At 39.8% G+C, this 19,060-nt stretch overlaps 1 protein-coding gene across 1 annotated transcript in view; it reads left to right on the forward strand.

Annotated features, from left to right (window-relative positions):
- The window catches only part of LOC144800408 (vitamin D3 hydroxylase-associated protein-like), a 387,916-nt gene that overhangs the window by 26,604 nt on the left and 342,252 nt on the right, over positions 1 to 19,060 (forward strand). Inside the window, exon 3 of the mRNA XM_078671679.1 lies at positions 8,667 to 8,780. Coding sequence (XP_078527805.1) covers positions 8,667 to 8,780 — 114 coding nt within the window. The remainder of the gene's footprint in view (positions 1 to 8,666; positions 8,781 to 19,060) is intronic.

Here is a 19,060-nt window from a genome sequence, read left to right on the forward strand (position 1 = left end):
TCCGTCGTCGAATCTGCTGCTGACGAGGGCCTGGGTGACTGTCTTTCTTGTATCTGTCGGGATCCATCTGTAGATCTTGCAGGGCATAAAGAGGGTGTTGAAGCAGGAGGAGGAGATGGCGTTGACCTGCTTGGTCATTGAGAGCGTTGAGTCGAGGATGATTCCCAGGTTGCCTGCATGGTCGGGGGGTGTCGGGCTGCTCCCAGTGCCGTTGGCCACCAGGAGTTGTCCCAGGCTGAAGGGTTGGAGCCGAGGATGAGGACCTCCATCTTGTCCGAGTTCAGCTTCAGATGGCTGGTCTTCATCGAGTCGACGACGGCCTTCATTCCTTTGTGGAGGTTAGCTTTGGTGGTGATGGGAGAGGATCAGTTGAGTGTCGTCGGCATTGGAGATTATGTTGAGGTCGTGCTGTCGGGCGACGTGTGCGAGCGGGCCATGTAAATGTTGAACAGTGTCGGGCTGAGGGAGGATCCCTGGGGTATGCCGCAGATGATTCCGGAGGCTTCGGTCCGGAATTGGGGGAGGCGGACGCTCTCGGTTCTGCCGGAGAAGAAGGAGATAGTCCATTCCAGAGCCTTGTCTGGGATCCCTGCGCGTGGAGGCCTGCACGTAGTGTGCGGTGGTAGACGGTGTTGAAGGCAGCGGAGAGGTCTAGGAGGATGAGTGCTCTGGTCTCGCCGTTGTCCAGCAGGGTCCTGAGGTCATTGGTGGAGGCGATGAGGGCGGTCTTGGTGCTGGGATTGCTGCGGAACCCTGACTGGGAAGGGTCCAGGATTCTGTTTTCTTCGAGGTATCGGGTTAGCTGTCTGTTGGTGATTTTCTCGATGAGGCCAGGAGGCGCTTAAATTGGGGCCAGGGCTCCCGCAACCTGGGTGCTCAACTCTACCTGCTGTTTGCCACCACGGCCTTGCCACCATCATTGTTGCAAGTCTGCGCAAGACCGGGTAATTTTAGGTGCACTCAACTGGGTGCACCTGAAACTACCTTTCCAAGCATTCCAAGTGTTGCCTTCACTGCCAATGCCACTCCAACGTGCCAGGAGGCGCTTAAATTGCGGCCAGGGCTCCCGCAACGATAGATGCACGGGCCCATCTGCACCCATCAGATGTGACTGGGCTGGGCCACTCCTCTTACGGCTGCTAATCGAATATCCCCACCTAGGTGAGTGCGCACATATTAGTTCTTTATTCTTGTGCACTCAACATGGGGAAGTGCGGAGGGTTACTCCCACAAAGACCTGGTACATCTAGTATTGATGCTGGAAACGGCAGTCAACTTAATAGCCAATGAGATTTAATTAACTGAGAGGTGCCTTTCCCTTGGTATGGGGCTTCTCTGATTGGCCCCACAATAGGGGCAGATTGTGTTATTACTTCCCCACCTTGCAATTCGACGGGCACTAACTCGAATGCCCCATTGTTCAATGGCCTTAACAATGATTCTAACATTAACACTGACGTTTTCGTGTTGAGTCAAATAACGCTGTAAATGCAGTAGCACCTTCATTAAATCAGGCCCCCTCTTCAACCTCGACAGGTTTGGAGGCAGCGCCTGGGGCGAAATATGAGAAAGCCCACAAAATCTATAAGCGCTGAGAGGAAACAACCCACTCTCCTAAGCTCATCCCATACTGCATTGAGCACATAGATACTTGACTCTGCCTCCTACAAGACTTCTGAAGTTTCTGTGCACATCCGAAATAAGGAACTAAGCAATTCTATCGGCACCCAGACTGATATCGGTTCTACTTTCTAAGAGTTCTGTAATTAAGGGGATCTTTTATCAATCTTGTTACGGACAATTTTGCTATCTTGAGGAAACGATTCGATCATTTAGACATGCTTGGTGTTAATTTAAGTTCTCTGATTAATTCAATCGAGCCTGTTAAGCGCAGAAGGGCAGACTCGAACGTGACAATAAATAATGCTCATACTTCTAATACTGAAATTTTGACAAGCACACCAATATCCACCCCATATACTGGTTCCTGTGTGACTTGCAACAAAGTTAAGGAATGTTTTGTACCAGAGTCTTGTAGGGTGCAACATAATACTTCTGATATTAGGGGTGTTGATAGCCGGTCAACTAAAAACTTGCATCTGCCTCGTAACCCTCCTACTGCCTCTACTGGCACTCTGGCCAGCATTATTTCTGGGGGCGGCAAACCTAGACTCTAAACCCTAAGTGTAGCAGAGAGACACTGAATTTACCACCGGCAGCATGTCCCTACGTTGTGGTTTTGGCAGGTGTACCTCCCTTCAAACAATACCAAGTTGAAACCTAGGACCAATTACGTAATAAAAGTGTTGACTGGTTGTCTTAACATAAGGGTTTTAGGGCGTCATTTATTAATAATATCATCATGACACGTAGAGTTGGTTGGGTGGGACTGTCTCCAAAGAACATCGAGGGAGACTGTATAGTCATCAATTTCCGTAACTCGTCTTTGGTTAAATCTATAGTAATGGCTCAGGAGATCAATTCCAGCATCCCAACATGCATTTGGGCTTTGCCCCTGGGCTGTTTCTATAAGCCCAAAATACTGACGCTCCTCCCCTTCCTACATATAGTAGGTTCTTACCACTATCTGATTTGGGCAATCAGGATTGACTACCTCCCGTAGCAGTATCACCTGAGTCTATTTCTTTGCCAAGTGAGTCTCTATCTTGTGGCCCTCGTACCCCAACAGTGTCCGCCCCTGATTCTAACTTAAAAAAACTAAGCTGGAATGTGGCTGGTCTGGCATTCAAGTTAAATTCACCAGACTGGTTAGAGCTAGTTGAAAAACAGGATATTTTAATGTTTAGGTAGACATGGGCTACATGGGATTTATTTTTAGAGGGGTTTAAATGTTTTAACATCGTTGTTCCCACATCAAACTTAGGCCGCCCGTTAGGTGACCTTTTAATTTGGGTAAATATCTCTGCAGGTGGGAGTACAAAGGTCCTTGATACTAATAATGACACATTTCAGGCAATAATTTATAAAAAGAGGGGTTTCTATTTGTTTTATTAACTTTGATAACAATGATTTTCAGAATGTACCAAATATGAATTGTATTAATTTTTTCAAGTTCATTTCCACTGTACAGAATCTAAAGAGTTTTGCTAGGTTTACAGGGATTTGTTTAGGGGGAGATTTTAATGCAAAGATATCCAGCAGAAGTTATACAGCTATCCATCTTACTAGCAAGACACCGCTATGTAATAGGGGGGTTGAATTAATAGACCATTTGTGTATCAACAACCTCTTAGATGTAATGGAGATCGCTGCAGTATCTAAGAGGGAGAATCATATTATACCCACATACAGAGGCTGGGGCAGTGCCTCCATAATTGATTATGTCTTTATATCCCCCTCATTAGAAGATTGTTTGCTAAAAGCTGAGGTTATCCCCAGGGTTTATGGAGATCATTACCCCATTAATTTAACCCTGAGACTCGCCCCTAGGCCAACATCTGGTCAGGAGTGTGGGGCAAGAAATCTGTCTGCCTCTACCGATAATCTTAGATTGGTCTGTGTTGGTGTTGACAACACAGTTTTATTTGACAAGATGGTAAGAGAACATTTGAACCTTATTGACACTTGTTTGTCTTTTAAAGAATATAATCCCACAGTAGTTGGTGCCTTCATGCAATTATGTGAGGGTATTATACATATGCCATCTAGGCCCATGAAGGAAACATTTTCTGGTCCTAGATGGTTTAACAGTGACTGCTCTGCTACTAACAGGGATCTTCGCAGGGCACTTGCAAAACACCCCAGAGATCAGGCTGCATTAAATTATCTAGACAACGTAATAAGGCATTCATGATGCTAAGAAAGGTGGAAATAGTTCAAGAGCACTGGGACAATCTTGTATGTGCCGTTACTCTAAAGGACGGGAACGGCTTTTGTTCAGCTGTCAAAGACATAAGGTCCTTAGGACACCTGCTGTCTTTGATCACCTACAATATCACCAGCGAGTCTTAGGAGGCCCATTGTTTGAAGATTTATTCAGCTCCCTTTCAAAATAGGGCCTCCAATGAGAACCTAGCAGTTACCAGAGTTCAATTACTCTTTCTGAAGTGGAGGAAGCAATTCAACAGAGTCTGGCAATACAGCCCCAGGCCCAGATGTCTTGCCTATTGATCTCATTAAAAACCATCCAGAATTCTGGGCTCCTCTTTTACTGAATGTTTTGAATAATTTAACAGTTTCATAAATACCAAATACATGGTCAACTAGCATTATCATGCCAATTTTTAAAAAATTTGATTGTTCCAACCCAAGTTGTTACAGGCCGATCTCCCTGCATAACTATACATTGGAAATCCTGGGGAGGATCGTGTTTAACAAGATCAGGACTTGGGCTGAGGAGAGCCATACTTTACCCCCTTGTCTGCTGGGGTTTAGAAGCAGAATCAGCACTGTTGAGCAGTGCCTAAACCTCAATTTGATCATTGATAAATACACAATAGCTAACAAATCCCCTATCTACCTGGCTTTTATGGACCTTACCTCAGCCTTCGATTTTGTCAACAGGGCCTGGTTCTGGTCTAGCCTTTTAAAATACGGTTTGGATGAAGTTTTAGTACACTTTTTAGCTTATTTACATAAGGACCTGAATGTCAGGGTGCGAATCAGTAAGGGCTGAGTGGTATCAAAAGACATCAGAGTCGGTAGAGGGGTCAGGCAAGGTTGTGTCCTGACCCCTCTTCTTTTTATCCTTTCTATCAATGACTTGAATAAGATGTAGGTATCACTTACTTCTGATGTACCTAGCATTAACGGTAATACGCTCCCCGCCCTACTGTATGCCGGCGATGAGGTCCTAAGGGCCGGCACACCAAATGCTTTAAGGGGCTTTGTTGATTTTATGGCTAGTTTCGAACTATGTACTAATTTTTAGAAATTGTTTTTAATAGCTTACTATTGTTGTAGATTCAGATAGTTGACAGAGCACTTGCACTTTTCCCTATTTGAGGTTGGCTTTCACAGCGAATGGTTTGTGGGCTGAGCATGTGGCACACAGTAGAAAAAAGTTTTCTAAAGCGATTAAAAACATACTCGGCCTGCCCCAACCTAGAAAGACAGAGGAAGTTTCGGCTATTATTAAATTTTTTTAATTACAATGCACCCCCACTGCTACTTATGGTGCAGAGGTTTGGGGTTTTAGAAAGTGTGATAGCATCCAGGGGGAAGAAAATAGATTTTGTCATAAATTATTGGGTGCCCCTATTTCTTCATCACAGTATGCCTGTCACAGTGAACTGAAACTGTCCTACATCGAAGATTACATTTAGGCCTGCCCGCTATATTTTGGCTTGTGGTCTGGAAGAACCCTGCAGTGCATTTAACTAGGGAAATAATAATCAACTACCTCAATTGTGACAAGGGAAGGGAAATACCCTGGCTTGCTGCTGTCAGGAAGAGCTTGATCAGTGTGAACCTTGAGCGAATATTTTTAAATCCTATCAACTCAGATGGTATAAGTATAAAAAGCCTACAGAAGACACTCTACACCGTTTACAGTAAAACCAGCTATGAAACAGAGGTACAGAAATCCTCAGTTGCCAAATATATGATGATTGAAAATACCTCCCACTTACCATCTAGCTACCTTTTAAAACCTATAGGCCGGTGGGAGAGGGGTTTGCTCTTCCGATTAAGGGTCGACACCATGAAATTTCTGCTCTGTTTCCCTCTGGGATACAATCCTAATCTCAATCATCTTCCATGCCCTTGTAATGATCAATGTAATCAATCAATGTGGCATTGTTTATTCTTTTGCAACTTTTATTTAAAATAAACTAAATAGTTTTTGATGCCCTTTTTCAAAACTACACCTTCGATTGATTACAAGGCAGCCTGTAGGCAGATCATTACCTTAGAAGATGAGGAGTTAACCTTCTGTGTGGGTTCCTTCTTTAAAGCGGCAGCACATGCTCGGAATTCAATGCGTAACCATTGAAGCCTGTTTTTGCAAAATGTTTATTTTATATTATAGATGCATCATGTCGAACTCTGTTTTTATATTGAATTTTTAACGTGTACCAAAATGTATGATGTATTTGTTTGATGCTTGATCAGAAATCATTTCTGTCATGATCTGTTTTATTTTTAGTTGTCTCCCCTCCTATCGGACCTATGCATCATTATTATAGGCTGTGATTTTTGGATCTGTGCTTTTCTGGATATTTATTCTATCCGAATAAAGATTTTGAAATGATTTGCATTGCTGGGAGCTCTGAGAAAAAAGAATCAGCCACAGCAGTCAGTGGAGCAAAGCTACTGGTAGCTTATGAAAGAGAAAAAGTTGCTATCTTGCATGATTTAGGTTAGCCAATTTGGGATATGTGGCTAGCACAACACATAATATTTTTAAATATCATATTAGTCGAAAGGAACCCTTGAAGGAAGGAATGCTAAAATAAAAGAGAAATGTAAACTTCTCGGTCTAGTATCTTCATTTGCAGTAACTCAAGGAGTAGCTAAACCTTGGCATTGATTGTTAAACACTATTATAAAAGCAATGGCTCCTCAGAATGAGGAAGTGTTGGTCTCATTCCTGGGGCTTTAGGAATACTATTCAAAGGTCTTGAAGGATGCTGCTAGTAAATAAAATGTTTGAAATTTCTCTGAAAAGCTGGTGACAAAGAGTAGCAGTTGGAGCTTGTCAACATGGGAAATTTGGTATGAATCAAGTGGAACCTGACCGAGAATATATGTTAGTGTTTTGATCACATACAAGGCCGGCTGTGGAATTTCAGTACATTCAAGCAGAAGCTAGTAGGATCCCCTAGCATATTTCTCCAGGTCTTCCATATGATAGTCCTACTTGGAAGGCCCAGTCATTAGTCACATTATTCCTGCATCACTATAAATGGTTCATCAGGATCATGGAAACATGACAGCAATATGCCAGCTAGCACATCAATCAACAGCAAAAAAATGCTTACATCTTCCATAAGGGTTGACAACTGTGTCATAGTAAGAAACTGTCATACTGGAGTATATTTTTGGTTGCCCATTGTAATCAACCCACTCACAGGTATTGGACTGAATTGGACATTGGCCAACAAGAAGCAACAAAAGTAGATTATGTGCCAGAATGTGTGTTAGTTCAACAGGAATTGAGTAACAAAGGTGTAAAACATTCTTTGCACAGATAGGTGGACTTAAAAGAGAACACTTCATTGGAAGATTATCCCTGATGCCTTAAAGGCAGTGTTTGGCTTGGTCATGATTAACTGAGATGACACTTGAGGACTGAGCGCCTTTTTTGCACAGAGAGCTTAAGTCAAGGTAGCTTTCCTTTGATGGGTTTCTCTTGGTCCAAGATCCCCTGCAGGAGGAGCAAATAAGCAAGAAGGGCGCCTAGACTTTGACTTCAGTATCAGTACAGGCCCTGTTAATATTATCTTATCCATAAGGCACTTGCCAGCAGTGTACGATCATATCATATTAACTTTACTCCAAGACAACAGAATAATATAATGTCAAACTTCCACAAGGAAAACCTTGGGAGGCTCTCTGCAGCAAGGTGCAGGCCTGTTAAGAAGATAAGGGCAACCCATGCTTTATTCATCTTCTTGAACTGAAGAGACTTCAAAGAGTCGACACCACCAAATAGGAAACTCTGAAGAGGAACTCAAAACTGAGTAGAAAGTCCTCTCATAAACTTGTAAATGATCTCTTCCACTTGGGTCTATTATTCCACAATATTGCATAAAAGCATACCATTTTTGCCCTGTTTTTCCTAAATGTAACCTCCATTTTCAATTTAGTTCCATATTAGTAGTCTATTTTTGACATAACACTCTGTGCCTGGCCACATCACACAGGTGAACACACACATGTAAACCAAACTAAAAGTGACAACAAATGACCACAGTCTCTGCTGAAATACGTTTCCTCTGGAGCCATTGTATTTGTTCCATGTTAGAAATGTGGGATTGTAGCCCTGTCTTTAAAGGGTATCCAGTGAGGAGAAAATATCTGTTCTATCAGCCTAGTCCCCTATCACTTTCAGCATAGGTGTAGCATGGTCAGTAAAATTGGGGGCGGTGGATTTCAGATTTTCCAACAATCATGCTGGCGATTAATGTTAAAATACATTATTAAACAAGAAGGGCACATGAAAGTGGCTACGTGGGTAGTGGAGTGGAGAGGGAGACAAATGTAGATTTAAAGGGGTGTGAGAAAACACAATATTTTGTAAAATAACCAACATTTCTGAAGACTTTTAAAGCATAAAAGGACAGAGTGTGTGCGCCTTTTTATCTGTGTTTATGTAAACATTTCTGTTGAAATCTGACAGACGCTTATCCTTACCTGACTGAAATCCCTTGCACCAAATTTTGTTACCAGAAAAGACATTTATTAGTGGGGTGTAACACCCCAAGCACCCACTCGAAGCTACGCCCCTGACTTTTAGTCACTAACAATAAGCGTTCTAGAATGTTTATTTTTTGATGACCTCTGCTTGTGTTTTGAAAGATATTGTAATATCATTTACTTGGTGTTCCTATTAAATAAATACACTTACACCAGAAAATCCCTTTAAATAAATGTAAAACATTTCATTCTTTGTGCATGAAGTGTGGGTTTGTTTAGAGATTAGCTTTGACTTTGTCTCTGGGAGACGAGTTAACATACATTGTTTTTCAACACTTTATTTTCAGCAAAAAGGCGTGAATATGAACAAGATCCTCTCCTTGTCTCTTGTAGAGCTGACTGCACAGCTAAAGGATGGTTCAATCGGCCCAGAGAATGTCCTTTGCGCCTACATGTGGAAGGTAAAAGAAACAAAATTGTGTTGTTGCATCAAGGGTTGTGATCATGTTCAGTGCTCCAGTAACAGCACCAAGGGAACACAAGGATCCTGTCTACTATTAACAGTCGTGATGCATCAAAATATGTATGCCAACTTTACTGGGGTTAAAGCATGAATTGACTCTTTTTGAAACTCGTCTATATGGGTCACACACTCATCGCCCTGGCAGAATCATTGTCAGAGCAGAGCCTCGTCTAAAGTGTCTGACATAGCAGGCCTAGATCACAGCACCCACATAGAGTATGACCCTTAGCTAATTTCTCATGACTACCCACACATCTCAACTGCCTCAGAACCCCCCTTCAGCAATGATCTCCTTTATGCTTCCCCAGAAGAGGTAATTAGGTCCCTTTTCTGTCCCCTCTGGGCTGATATTTTTAGGGAGCTTGAAAATAAAAGAGTTAGATATCAGTTCAAGATCACAATTACAGTGCAACCCATTTGGCTGCATAGTAAATCTCCGAGTTGTACATCAGTTTAAGTATATACTTATTAAAAATTCAAAGCCAGTGCAATATATTTCAATCTCAAGGAACAACGCAAAACAATAAAAAATTATCAAAGGACTTCAAGCTCTACGAACAAAGTTAATTCTCAATAACAAATAACACATGAGTATCTCAGTTGCAATGGTACACATCAGTAAAAATATGGCATGAGAAGGAGATTGAAAATTCCGATCTTCCTGTCTATATTGCATTTAGGTCTCTAATTCCTACACCAAAGATAACTAAACTACATCCCATACAGATCCAAATAGTAAAGAAAGGTGTCAGCGTGAAAACTTCCGTAGTCGTTTTCTTTTTTAAGTTCAAAAAGTGATTTTATTGAAGAAACAAAGAACAAAAATAAATGATATAATAATACAATAAGCAATATGAAAACACATAAATTGGAATTAAACAATGAAATTAGGTCATTTGAATACAAATGTCATGAAAAACATGGCTGTGATGAAATGTTCAGATAGGAAACAATAATATAATCAGTAAGATAATACATTTCTTGCAACTTTATATAAAAATGACATGATAGAGTTATACTATTCTATTATTAAGATGGGGAAGGTCACAGAGGTTGGGCAACTTCTTGTTGAATAGGAGTTTGTGAAAAGGAGCGCTTGGCGCTGGCATCTACGTACATAGTAACCGGTGACCATAAATTCAAACGTTTTATGGGTATGTGAATAGGATGAACAAATGCTGTGTCTAATATATGATTGTAGCAAACAGCAAACCACTAGGAATTATAGTTAAGCTAAATCTTTCCAAGTTTTGGTTATCTGCTGGAAGGCAACTGCTAACAATAGATCGTCAATCTTTATATTTTAAGTATAATTATCCCAAATAGGAAATAAACTTCCCCCAAAAAAATGAACAACAAAGAAAGGGAACTTAAAGTCAAAGATTTAATTATTTTGAGCCCAAATACTTTCCCAAAAAAGTATGTACTCGTGGACATTTAAAGAGTATGTGTTTCAAGTTGGCAGGTGTGGATAAGCCTGGCCAACAGGTATCAGGTGCATCATTGTGTCTTTTCTGTAACGTAACTGGATGAATTAAAAGTCTATTATAAATAAAAAATAGTGTTTATGTAGTATTTGCTGCTCTGGAAGTTTTCCTGATCTTGGTCCATATTTTATTGCATAAAAGAATTGACCAATCAACTTCAAGATCTCCATCTCAGGAAACCTCTAGTTTAGTCTTCTCTCTATCGGAATGTAGAGTATGTAAGTGACTATAAATGGTAGAAGCTCTAGAGCAAGAATATAGGAGAGTGTGCAGACCATTGACAGGGTGAAGATTAGGGTGACAATGAGTTAAAACGAGCATGTGCATTTGAAAGGGCTTGTTTAATAAGAGTTTACTTGGAGTGGAAGGAGGGGGGTAAATCGAAAAGCTGACTAGCCTCAGAGAAAGATATAACATCACTTTGATAGAAAAGTTGATGTATCCAAATTAAACCTTTATGTCTCCAAGATTTCCAATAAAAAAGTTTACCCCGGATCAGTATGAACTTATTATGCCATATTTAGGAATTAAAAGAGTCTGTACTGTAGGGGATATCATTGGACTGTGCTCTAAAAGTTTATATGTATGTTTGAAGATAGGTGTAGAAATAGACTGTGGTCTACAGGAGAAAGAAAATTAAAAGAGAAAGGAGAAAGATATGAACGTTCCAGATCCACCCACAGAGGACAATTACCAGGGATTCAGAAAGCTAACTCAAAAGCTTGACAAAGTAAAAAAGCTTTCAGATAAGTGGGAAAATCTGGAAAGTTAACACCATCTTCTGATTGTATCTTTATCAATCTTAGCAATGATATGCAAGGTCTTTTATATCTCCACAAGAATGATGATAATATAGATTTATTTGTTTTTTTAATTTTAAGGGAATGGGTATTGGGATATTAGAGAGTGTATATAGAACTATAGGGGTAAATATCATTTTAATGGTGTCTAATCAATCAATCAGGGGTTGGTAAAGCGTGCTACTCACACGTGAGGGTCTCAAGGCGCTGGGGGAGGGAAAAGTGGGGCTGCTCCGGTTAGTTGAAAAGCCAGGTCTTGAGAGCCCGTCTGAAGGCGTGCAGGGTAGACGAGCATCTTATTTCTATGAGAGATATAAGGAATGCTATTTTGTTGTTAACATGGTGATTTTTTGTATACATTTCTCCATACACAAAGAAAGCGTTGTTGACATTAAATGAGTAAAATAAAGACCTAAATATTTTATATGACGGGTTCCAAGCACTAAAATCATCTTTAAAGATACATTTTGTCAAATGTAATATTTTGAATTTCTCTCTATTTAATTTGTGACCAAAGACTAAAGCAAAGAGCTCCACCTCTTGTAAAACTTCTAATCCCTGCATGTCTCTATTTTGACAAATTTTAGATAAAAAGGGTTCCAAAGCTAGGTTAAAGAGGAATGGGGACAGAGGGCAACCTTGGCCCACACCTCTTCTCAAGTCACAGTAAGAAGATGTTTTGCCATTTACATAAAAAGATATCCGAGGATTAGAATATAGAATCGAAATCAAAGAAATGATCCTTGGGCAAAAACCAAGCCATTTACGTGTTTGAAAGAGATAATTCCAGTTAACTCAGTCAAATGCTTTCTCCGCATCCAAGTCCACAGCTGCTAATGAATGGGGTAAGTGGGAGGATTTGAATAGACATGTGTTATCGGAAATAAGACTGCCCTTGACAAATCCAGATTGTTCTGCACCCAGTAAACGAGGGAGGAAGGTTTCTAGATGCATGGGTAAAACCGTAGGAAAGATTTTGTAATCAATATTAACAAGTGAAAAAGGCCCATAATTTGTAAGATATTTTAGATCCTTCCCTTCTTTAATAATTAGACAGATTAAGACTTCCAAGAAAGAACCAAAGAATTCACCTGAGTGTGAAAAGGAATTTAAAAGAATAAGTAGTTTGGGGAAAAGTAATGGAGAAAAATGTGAGAAGAATTCCACTGTAAAGCCATCTGTTCCTGGAGCTTTGTCTTTCTTGAGTGTTTGTAAAACAGTGAGGAGTTCCTGTTGTCAAATATCAGATTCTAAAGGAGTAAAATCTATTTGCGTGTCAGAGGAGTGAACTGAGAAATGACAGTTTCCGAGGATATGGTTGCGGCGTGTATAAGATTTCTGAGTCTTTGAACCGCAATGTATTTTGCTCATCCATAATAGATTCAATATTCAACTTATTGTGTTTAACTTTTGAATATTTCGCCAAGAGTTTGCTGGCTTTATTCTGACCACCATAAAACTTTGCACCGGATTTTAGTAAGTAACGTGAGGAATTATCAGTCGATTCCTTATTAAATTGAAGCTTAGCCTTAGCAAGCTGAGACAAGCAATCTTTAGATTTAGAAGAATAATAGGAATGCTCCAGTCTCTTTATCCCACCCAAAAGATCTCTGACTTTTTTGTGGGAAATGTATTGTTTTCTGGAAACAAAACCAATGATTAAATCTCTGGCAACATCCTTAAATGTATCCCAAATAACGAAGAAGGGCAAAGTGTCTGTTTGGTTTAAGGAGAAATATTAGGTATTACCCAATTGAATAGAAGTAGGGCCATGGTCAGATATTAGAATGGACCCAATATCTGCGTTTCTTAGTGATTGGGAAATATTGTGTGAAGCTAAAAAGCTAAAAAGTGATCAATTCTAGATTGGTTTTGATGAGCGGAAGAGTAATATGTATATTCCAAATTCTCCAAGCACCTTTGAGGTAATACTGCTGTATGGTATGAATTATTATCTTATTAGCTTTATGTGGTTTAAAAGAAACTTGAAAGTTACTATATATAAAAGGATCAACTACGTGATTGCAATCTCCAGCCAAGATGAAATTATCATCAATGCAAGATGAGATTTGTTGTGTGAATGAGGACCAAAATAAGGGGCCACCATTAGTGGGGGCATGCATATTAAATAAAGAGACTAGAGCAACCCCAATTTGAAGTTAAGAATACAACCATCTTCCATCCTCATCTGATAACTGAGAAAGCAACTTAACAGAAATCGATTCATGACAAAGAGTTAATACTCCATTTTGTTTACCCCCACCTGGTGAGGAAAATATTTCCCATACCCAGCCTTTATTTCAATTTCAGAGGTTTAGTTGCCGTTAAATGTGATTCTTGTATGAAAGCTATATCAGCTCCTAATTTAGATAAATGTGTTAAAACACAATTTCGTTTATTGGGGGAATTCAAACCTCTAACATTCCACAGCACAATTTTCAAAGACATACAAACAACAACAATGAAACAACAGAAAGATGGTGACCTAAACAACCCATCAGAGAACATAGAGTGAGATTCAAACATCCCAACCATGGCTGCATATTTACTGACCATACTGAATATACGTCTGAAGCAATGAACCAACCAAAGCAGAAAAGGAAAGACAGAAAGTGGAGAGGAAAGAAGAACCAAGAAAGAAAGGAAAAAGTGAAGAAAAAAAGATAACAATAACAAAGGTACAACATACCTATACACTAAGATATCATAAGAAGATGGGGGTGAAACCACATGGAACAGATGGAACGCCCAGACTCAACAGAACGTAGAATGAGGAAGGACCACATCACTTCACATAGGGTAAGGGTATAGGGCAGGAACAAACAACCACAACCCTGTGAAAGAGGAGAGAAAGGAGGCTGTTTTGAAGATAAAGAAAGAATATAAAATAAAATGACATCATGATCTGTTAAAAACTGAAATAGCAAATATAATAAAACTAATAAACCATATGCAAGAACTTTGAAACAATAGAACAAGAGAAGAAACTGCTACAAAAGTTAAAATATATAAAATATTTTGAGATGATGATGCTCCGGAAAAGACCATAAATTCTGATTTGCAGGAGTTGATGAAGCTCTGCAATTTAATAGGATCTTCATATGTTGTACTTTTGTTTTTATAGATGACCTTGAAAAAACAGGGATGAAAAAGGCCATAACGAGCCCCCAAGGCACATAAATCAGGTCTCGTGGAGGAATTCTTTGCGCCTATTCGCTGTGGATTTGGCATAGTCTTGAGCAAAATATAAAGTGCCTGACCATGAGACATGTTGAATTAATTTAACTGCAGAAAATACTTTGAGTAGGTCTGTATATTTGAGAAAGTACATAATAACTCCTGTTGGTCTTCGAGAAGATGTACCTGCATGCTGATGATCAAGTCTGTGAGCATGTCGAATATTAAGCGACGTTCTTTCTGGTAAATGTTGCAACTTGGGAAGGAAGGACTTTAAGAAAGAGAGAGGGTCAGACCCTCTGAGCCCTCCGGCAGACCAAAAATACGGAGATTATTTCTTCTGTTCCTATTTTCAAGGTCTTCAAACTGCCACTGAAGCGAGGTTACCTGAGATCGAAAAACATTAACTTTCTCGTTGGTGTGTTAGTAGGAAAAGACGCTCTGTTCCACTGAAGTAAGACGGTCGGTCATCTGAGACCAATTCTCTATTAGAAATTGCAATTTAGTGGTTGTTTCCTCCATGAAGGGGCGTAGAGCACGTATCTCCTCTAATACCATGGCCAGAGAGACAGGAGAAGAGGACTTTGCCGGCGATGGTGGATCTTTCTTCAAACGTTTGGTAGTTGCCTTTCCTGCAACAGCGATGATTGTGCTCAAAGGTGAAGAACCTTTGGAAATAGAAGGCAACAAGTCTTCCATTTTAACAAATTCCATGAAAATCCAATACTTTTTAATAAAAGACTGCATAGAGCAAGACTTAGGAGGCCCCAGTTTTTCAGCCTACTCATAGGAGGTTGAAAATGATGAGAGGCAGGGATTCAGCTGCGACAAGAATTAATGAGAGCTCTCTCATAGGTGAAACCACAATAAGAGATTTTGCCAGCAACGTACAGTAAAACAGTGACTTCTTTTCTTGAAAAAAGGAAAGAAACAAAAATGCATCAAACTGCCACCAGAGATATGTGATATATAAATACTTCACATTCAACTCAACATGAAGAAAGAAAAAATTCAATTATTAAGTAACCCCTATTGGAGTTGCAAAGGCTCCCTTATGTTTAAATAAACAAGGTTCATAAAGAAAGATCCATTAAAGATTGTCTCAGGGGGCTGAGAGCTCCAAATTCCTCTCACCAGACTTCCTGTAAATGAGGACGTGTTGCACTTAAAATGGTGGTCGTAATTGGCTCTGCATTAAGTAAAAGTGTGACCTGAAAATTCAAGGGTGCACATCTCAACGATCAGTCTGAAATTGTATTCAGAATATCAGCATATCCTCCACTGATAAATAAGCCCCACAATATGTTCTTGATAGATGTTGAAATGCGGTCCACCCGCATCGTCCCGAGTAGCCTCATATGAGCACCCCCATCCTCCACGGGCACCAAGCCACGTCCTGTAGACGGTTTCTAAAGTAAAGTGTCACATTGCATGTAGCTGCACAACGAGATAAAGCATAGAACGGAAAGGTTTAAACCTCTGCTAGCCTAAAAGGAATCTGCATCTGCATCTGTGTTAGTTCTGATTCTACTGTGAAATCTGCTGATGAATCTGGTCTGAATCTGATCTGAGGCATAGACCGACCAACACCTAGTTATACTCCAGACACCCTCCTAAATCAGGACCACGGTCTGAATTAACTCTTCTTCAAACAACATTCTCTATGGCAAGTAGCCCATAAGGCTTCTTTTCTTCAAAACCACACTATAATTCTCTTCTTTGATCCATATTCTTGGAGACAGCCTTGAGTCTTGGTCTCTCATTCCACAAAGACAGCAGATCTCCCCATTGGCCGTCAATTTCATCAACCCTGGACTCCCTTCATGTTCCCTCTATATTCACACACAAAGAGTACTTCTTTATTCATTAGGCCATCATATCAGTCACCTGGAGAGGGTAATAGAACATTATATTCAAGGAAACATTCACGTTGAAGGGTAAGCATTGCAAAATCTGGTGCTTAAGGCTTCTGGGCAAGTTAAGGAAAGTAGGATTTCAATACACGTTATAACAGAATAAATGCTAACACATGAACAGTCATGTTACAAAATGAAGACAACTTTCATGAATACAGGTTCCATTATATATCAAAGCAAAACATTTTCATATAAATGCAAATAATTCGGAACTCGTTGTTACTGAAAAGTAAAAGCATTAGTAAACACACATATAAAAAGGTAGTGATTATATAGCCCGTGCACTTCATATATAGCACCTTTCTTTGCAGAGTTACATTACATCTCACGAATACATAAGGAATTAATATACATATTCAGCCTAATCAGTGGTAATGAGGGTAGAGTCAGTTGTATGCTGTTCTAATTCTCTTAATGAATCATTACAGTAAAGCAATCAGCATTTGAGTTTCACCGTCCATTTGAATACCTGGTCCAGAAGTGAAAGTCCTCTGCTTTAGTCCACTTGTCTCAGCCCAGAATAAGTCTTTCAACCCCTCTGTTAACTGCTCAAGATTTCACCTCATCTGTTGTCAGTGATATAGACTGTAAAACCAGAAAGCAAAACAGATCCATATTAAGGGCCTGTTGAGAGTTTGTCACAAATGTGAAATAATATTCTGTCTGCCTCATTACATGTGCATTATATGCTATGACATTCATGATAAGACGGATCCACCGTATTTCATGTGCATTCTATACCATTGCACTTGTAATAAGGTGCATTGGATATCAGTCACATTTGGTTAGCCAAACTCTAAGGGCCCGATTCACAGAATGAACTTAAGACTCAATCCTAAACTTACTACTATTTTGGTATTCACAGAATGCACTTACTACTTTTGACAAACTTAAGACAAAATCCTAACTTCTGTGAATACCAAAAGTAGTAAGTTCATTCTGTGAATACCAAAAGTAGTAAGTGCATTCTGTAAATGCCAAAAGTAGTAAGTGCATTCTGTGAATACCAAAATAGTAGTAAGTTTAGGAATGAGTCTTAAATTCATTCTGTGAATCGGGCCCTAAAACAGTCTTTAATCTCAGCAACATACCTTCACTTTGCTCATCTATCAGTATCTATGTGGTATAATTTGTTTTAACCAATTATTTATTGGGTTTCAAAGACTTAAGCATTGAACCTATAACAGTGAGCCTAAAGGGATATAAGGTATTTTACAATATAGAAACACAGTGCAAGAATCTCCATCTGGCCATGCTGAAAAGAGGCAAAACCGCAGTAGCCATTGCAACCACATTTTAAGTGTTGACTATCTGTCCTGCAAACAAAAGACATACCACCATGTGCAATTCAGCATATAGTGGAAGTAAAGGAAAAGAAAGTGAAATGGGGACAGTTATGTCCAGGGCAGAGGGAAGGAACTGTACATCAGCTTGTCAATGAGATCACCTGATGTTATTTAGCTTAACTCCGATTGAAATAGAGTTTGAGAATTGCCCGCTGGAACTATCTAATACCGAAAACACTGGAATAGAGAAAACAGATATGGGCATTAGCTCCTCTGTGGCTAACAACTCGCTTACAATAATAGACCACATGGACACTCCAAATCAATTGCAAACTCAAACATTGAAACAGGGAACAATATCAGATCACTCAGATACTACATCTATGGACTTAATCATGCAAACTCTCTTAGCACAAAGAAAGGAAAGCCAACAACAATACCTACAACTAAGAGAGGACAATACCAAACTACAGGCTTTTATGAGTGAAGTTTGTCAAAAACTTGGAGGGGTCACAAAAGAGATGGAAGAACTAAAACAATGAGTTGTAGAAGTAGAAGAAGGTGCAAATAGATCAGAATCAACAATAAGATCTAATTCTATACGTGTATCTAAATTGGAGGCCAAAGTGGAGGATATGGAGAATCGAGCACGTAGACATACCCTTAGACTTTTTGGAATCCCCGAAGGCACGGAAGGGGCCGATCCCAGATCTTTTGTTGTGAACTTGTTCCAAAAGGCCTTTAGTGATATATCGGATTGGGACTGGGACTCCCAACTCCAGCGAGTACATAGACTACCTCTTTTCCAAAAAAACAAAAACAACAAATTTCCTAGACCGTTTTTGATTTATTTTGGGAACTTCTTACTGAGACAAGCAGTATCACTTAAGGCTAAACCCAACAGCCCTGTTACTATCGACAACATTACTTTTTTTGTGCGGTCAGATTTGAGTAAAGGCACAATGGATCGACGTTGGGAACTTCGTAAAATGATCGATTCCTTCAAGGCCATAGGATGTACGGTTTACGTACAAGAACCTGCCCTCCTCAAGGTTATAAGAAATGGCCAATCTTTATATTTTACTGAGCCGGAAAAGGCGGTTCAGGCTCTGGAGAGATTTACAGTAGAAAGAGACAAATGAGCTAATATTAACGGGATATAATCTTGGTCTAAATTCTTATTATTTGATTACTTAAAAAAGCCATGCTCCGTATTCTTTCTGCTCTTCTTTTTTTTTCTTGCTTTTCCTCTTTGGTGAATCACAAGTTTATTTTGGAAGCGGATGGGGTTGTCCCCATGCATGTCACTTCACAGTGCTGCCCTTTCAGCGGCAGCAAGGGATAGAGGGGTGTTCCCCCCTTAGGGACGTGAGGGTGAGAGGGTGGGAGAAGGTAATGGGCAAGGGTGGGGTGGGGGGGAAGGGAGAAAAATGTTATTGCAAGAAATGGGTATGCTTTAAATAAAAACAAAAATTATTTGTACAATAAGGACTATAAACAGACGAGAATCAATACTATTGCAAAAGATTATAAGATATAAAAATGTTTAAAC

The sequence above is a fragment of the Lissotriton helveticus genome, chromosome 1_2 (genome assembly GCF_964261635.1).
Source record: "Lissotriton helveticus chromosome 1_2, aLisHel1.1, whole genome shotgun sequence".
Classification (NCBI taxonomy): Eukaryota; Metazoa; Chordata; class Amphibia; order Caudata; family Salamandridae; genus Lissotriton; species Lissotriton helveticus.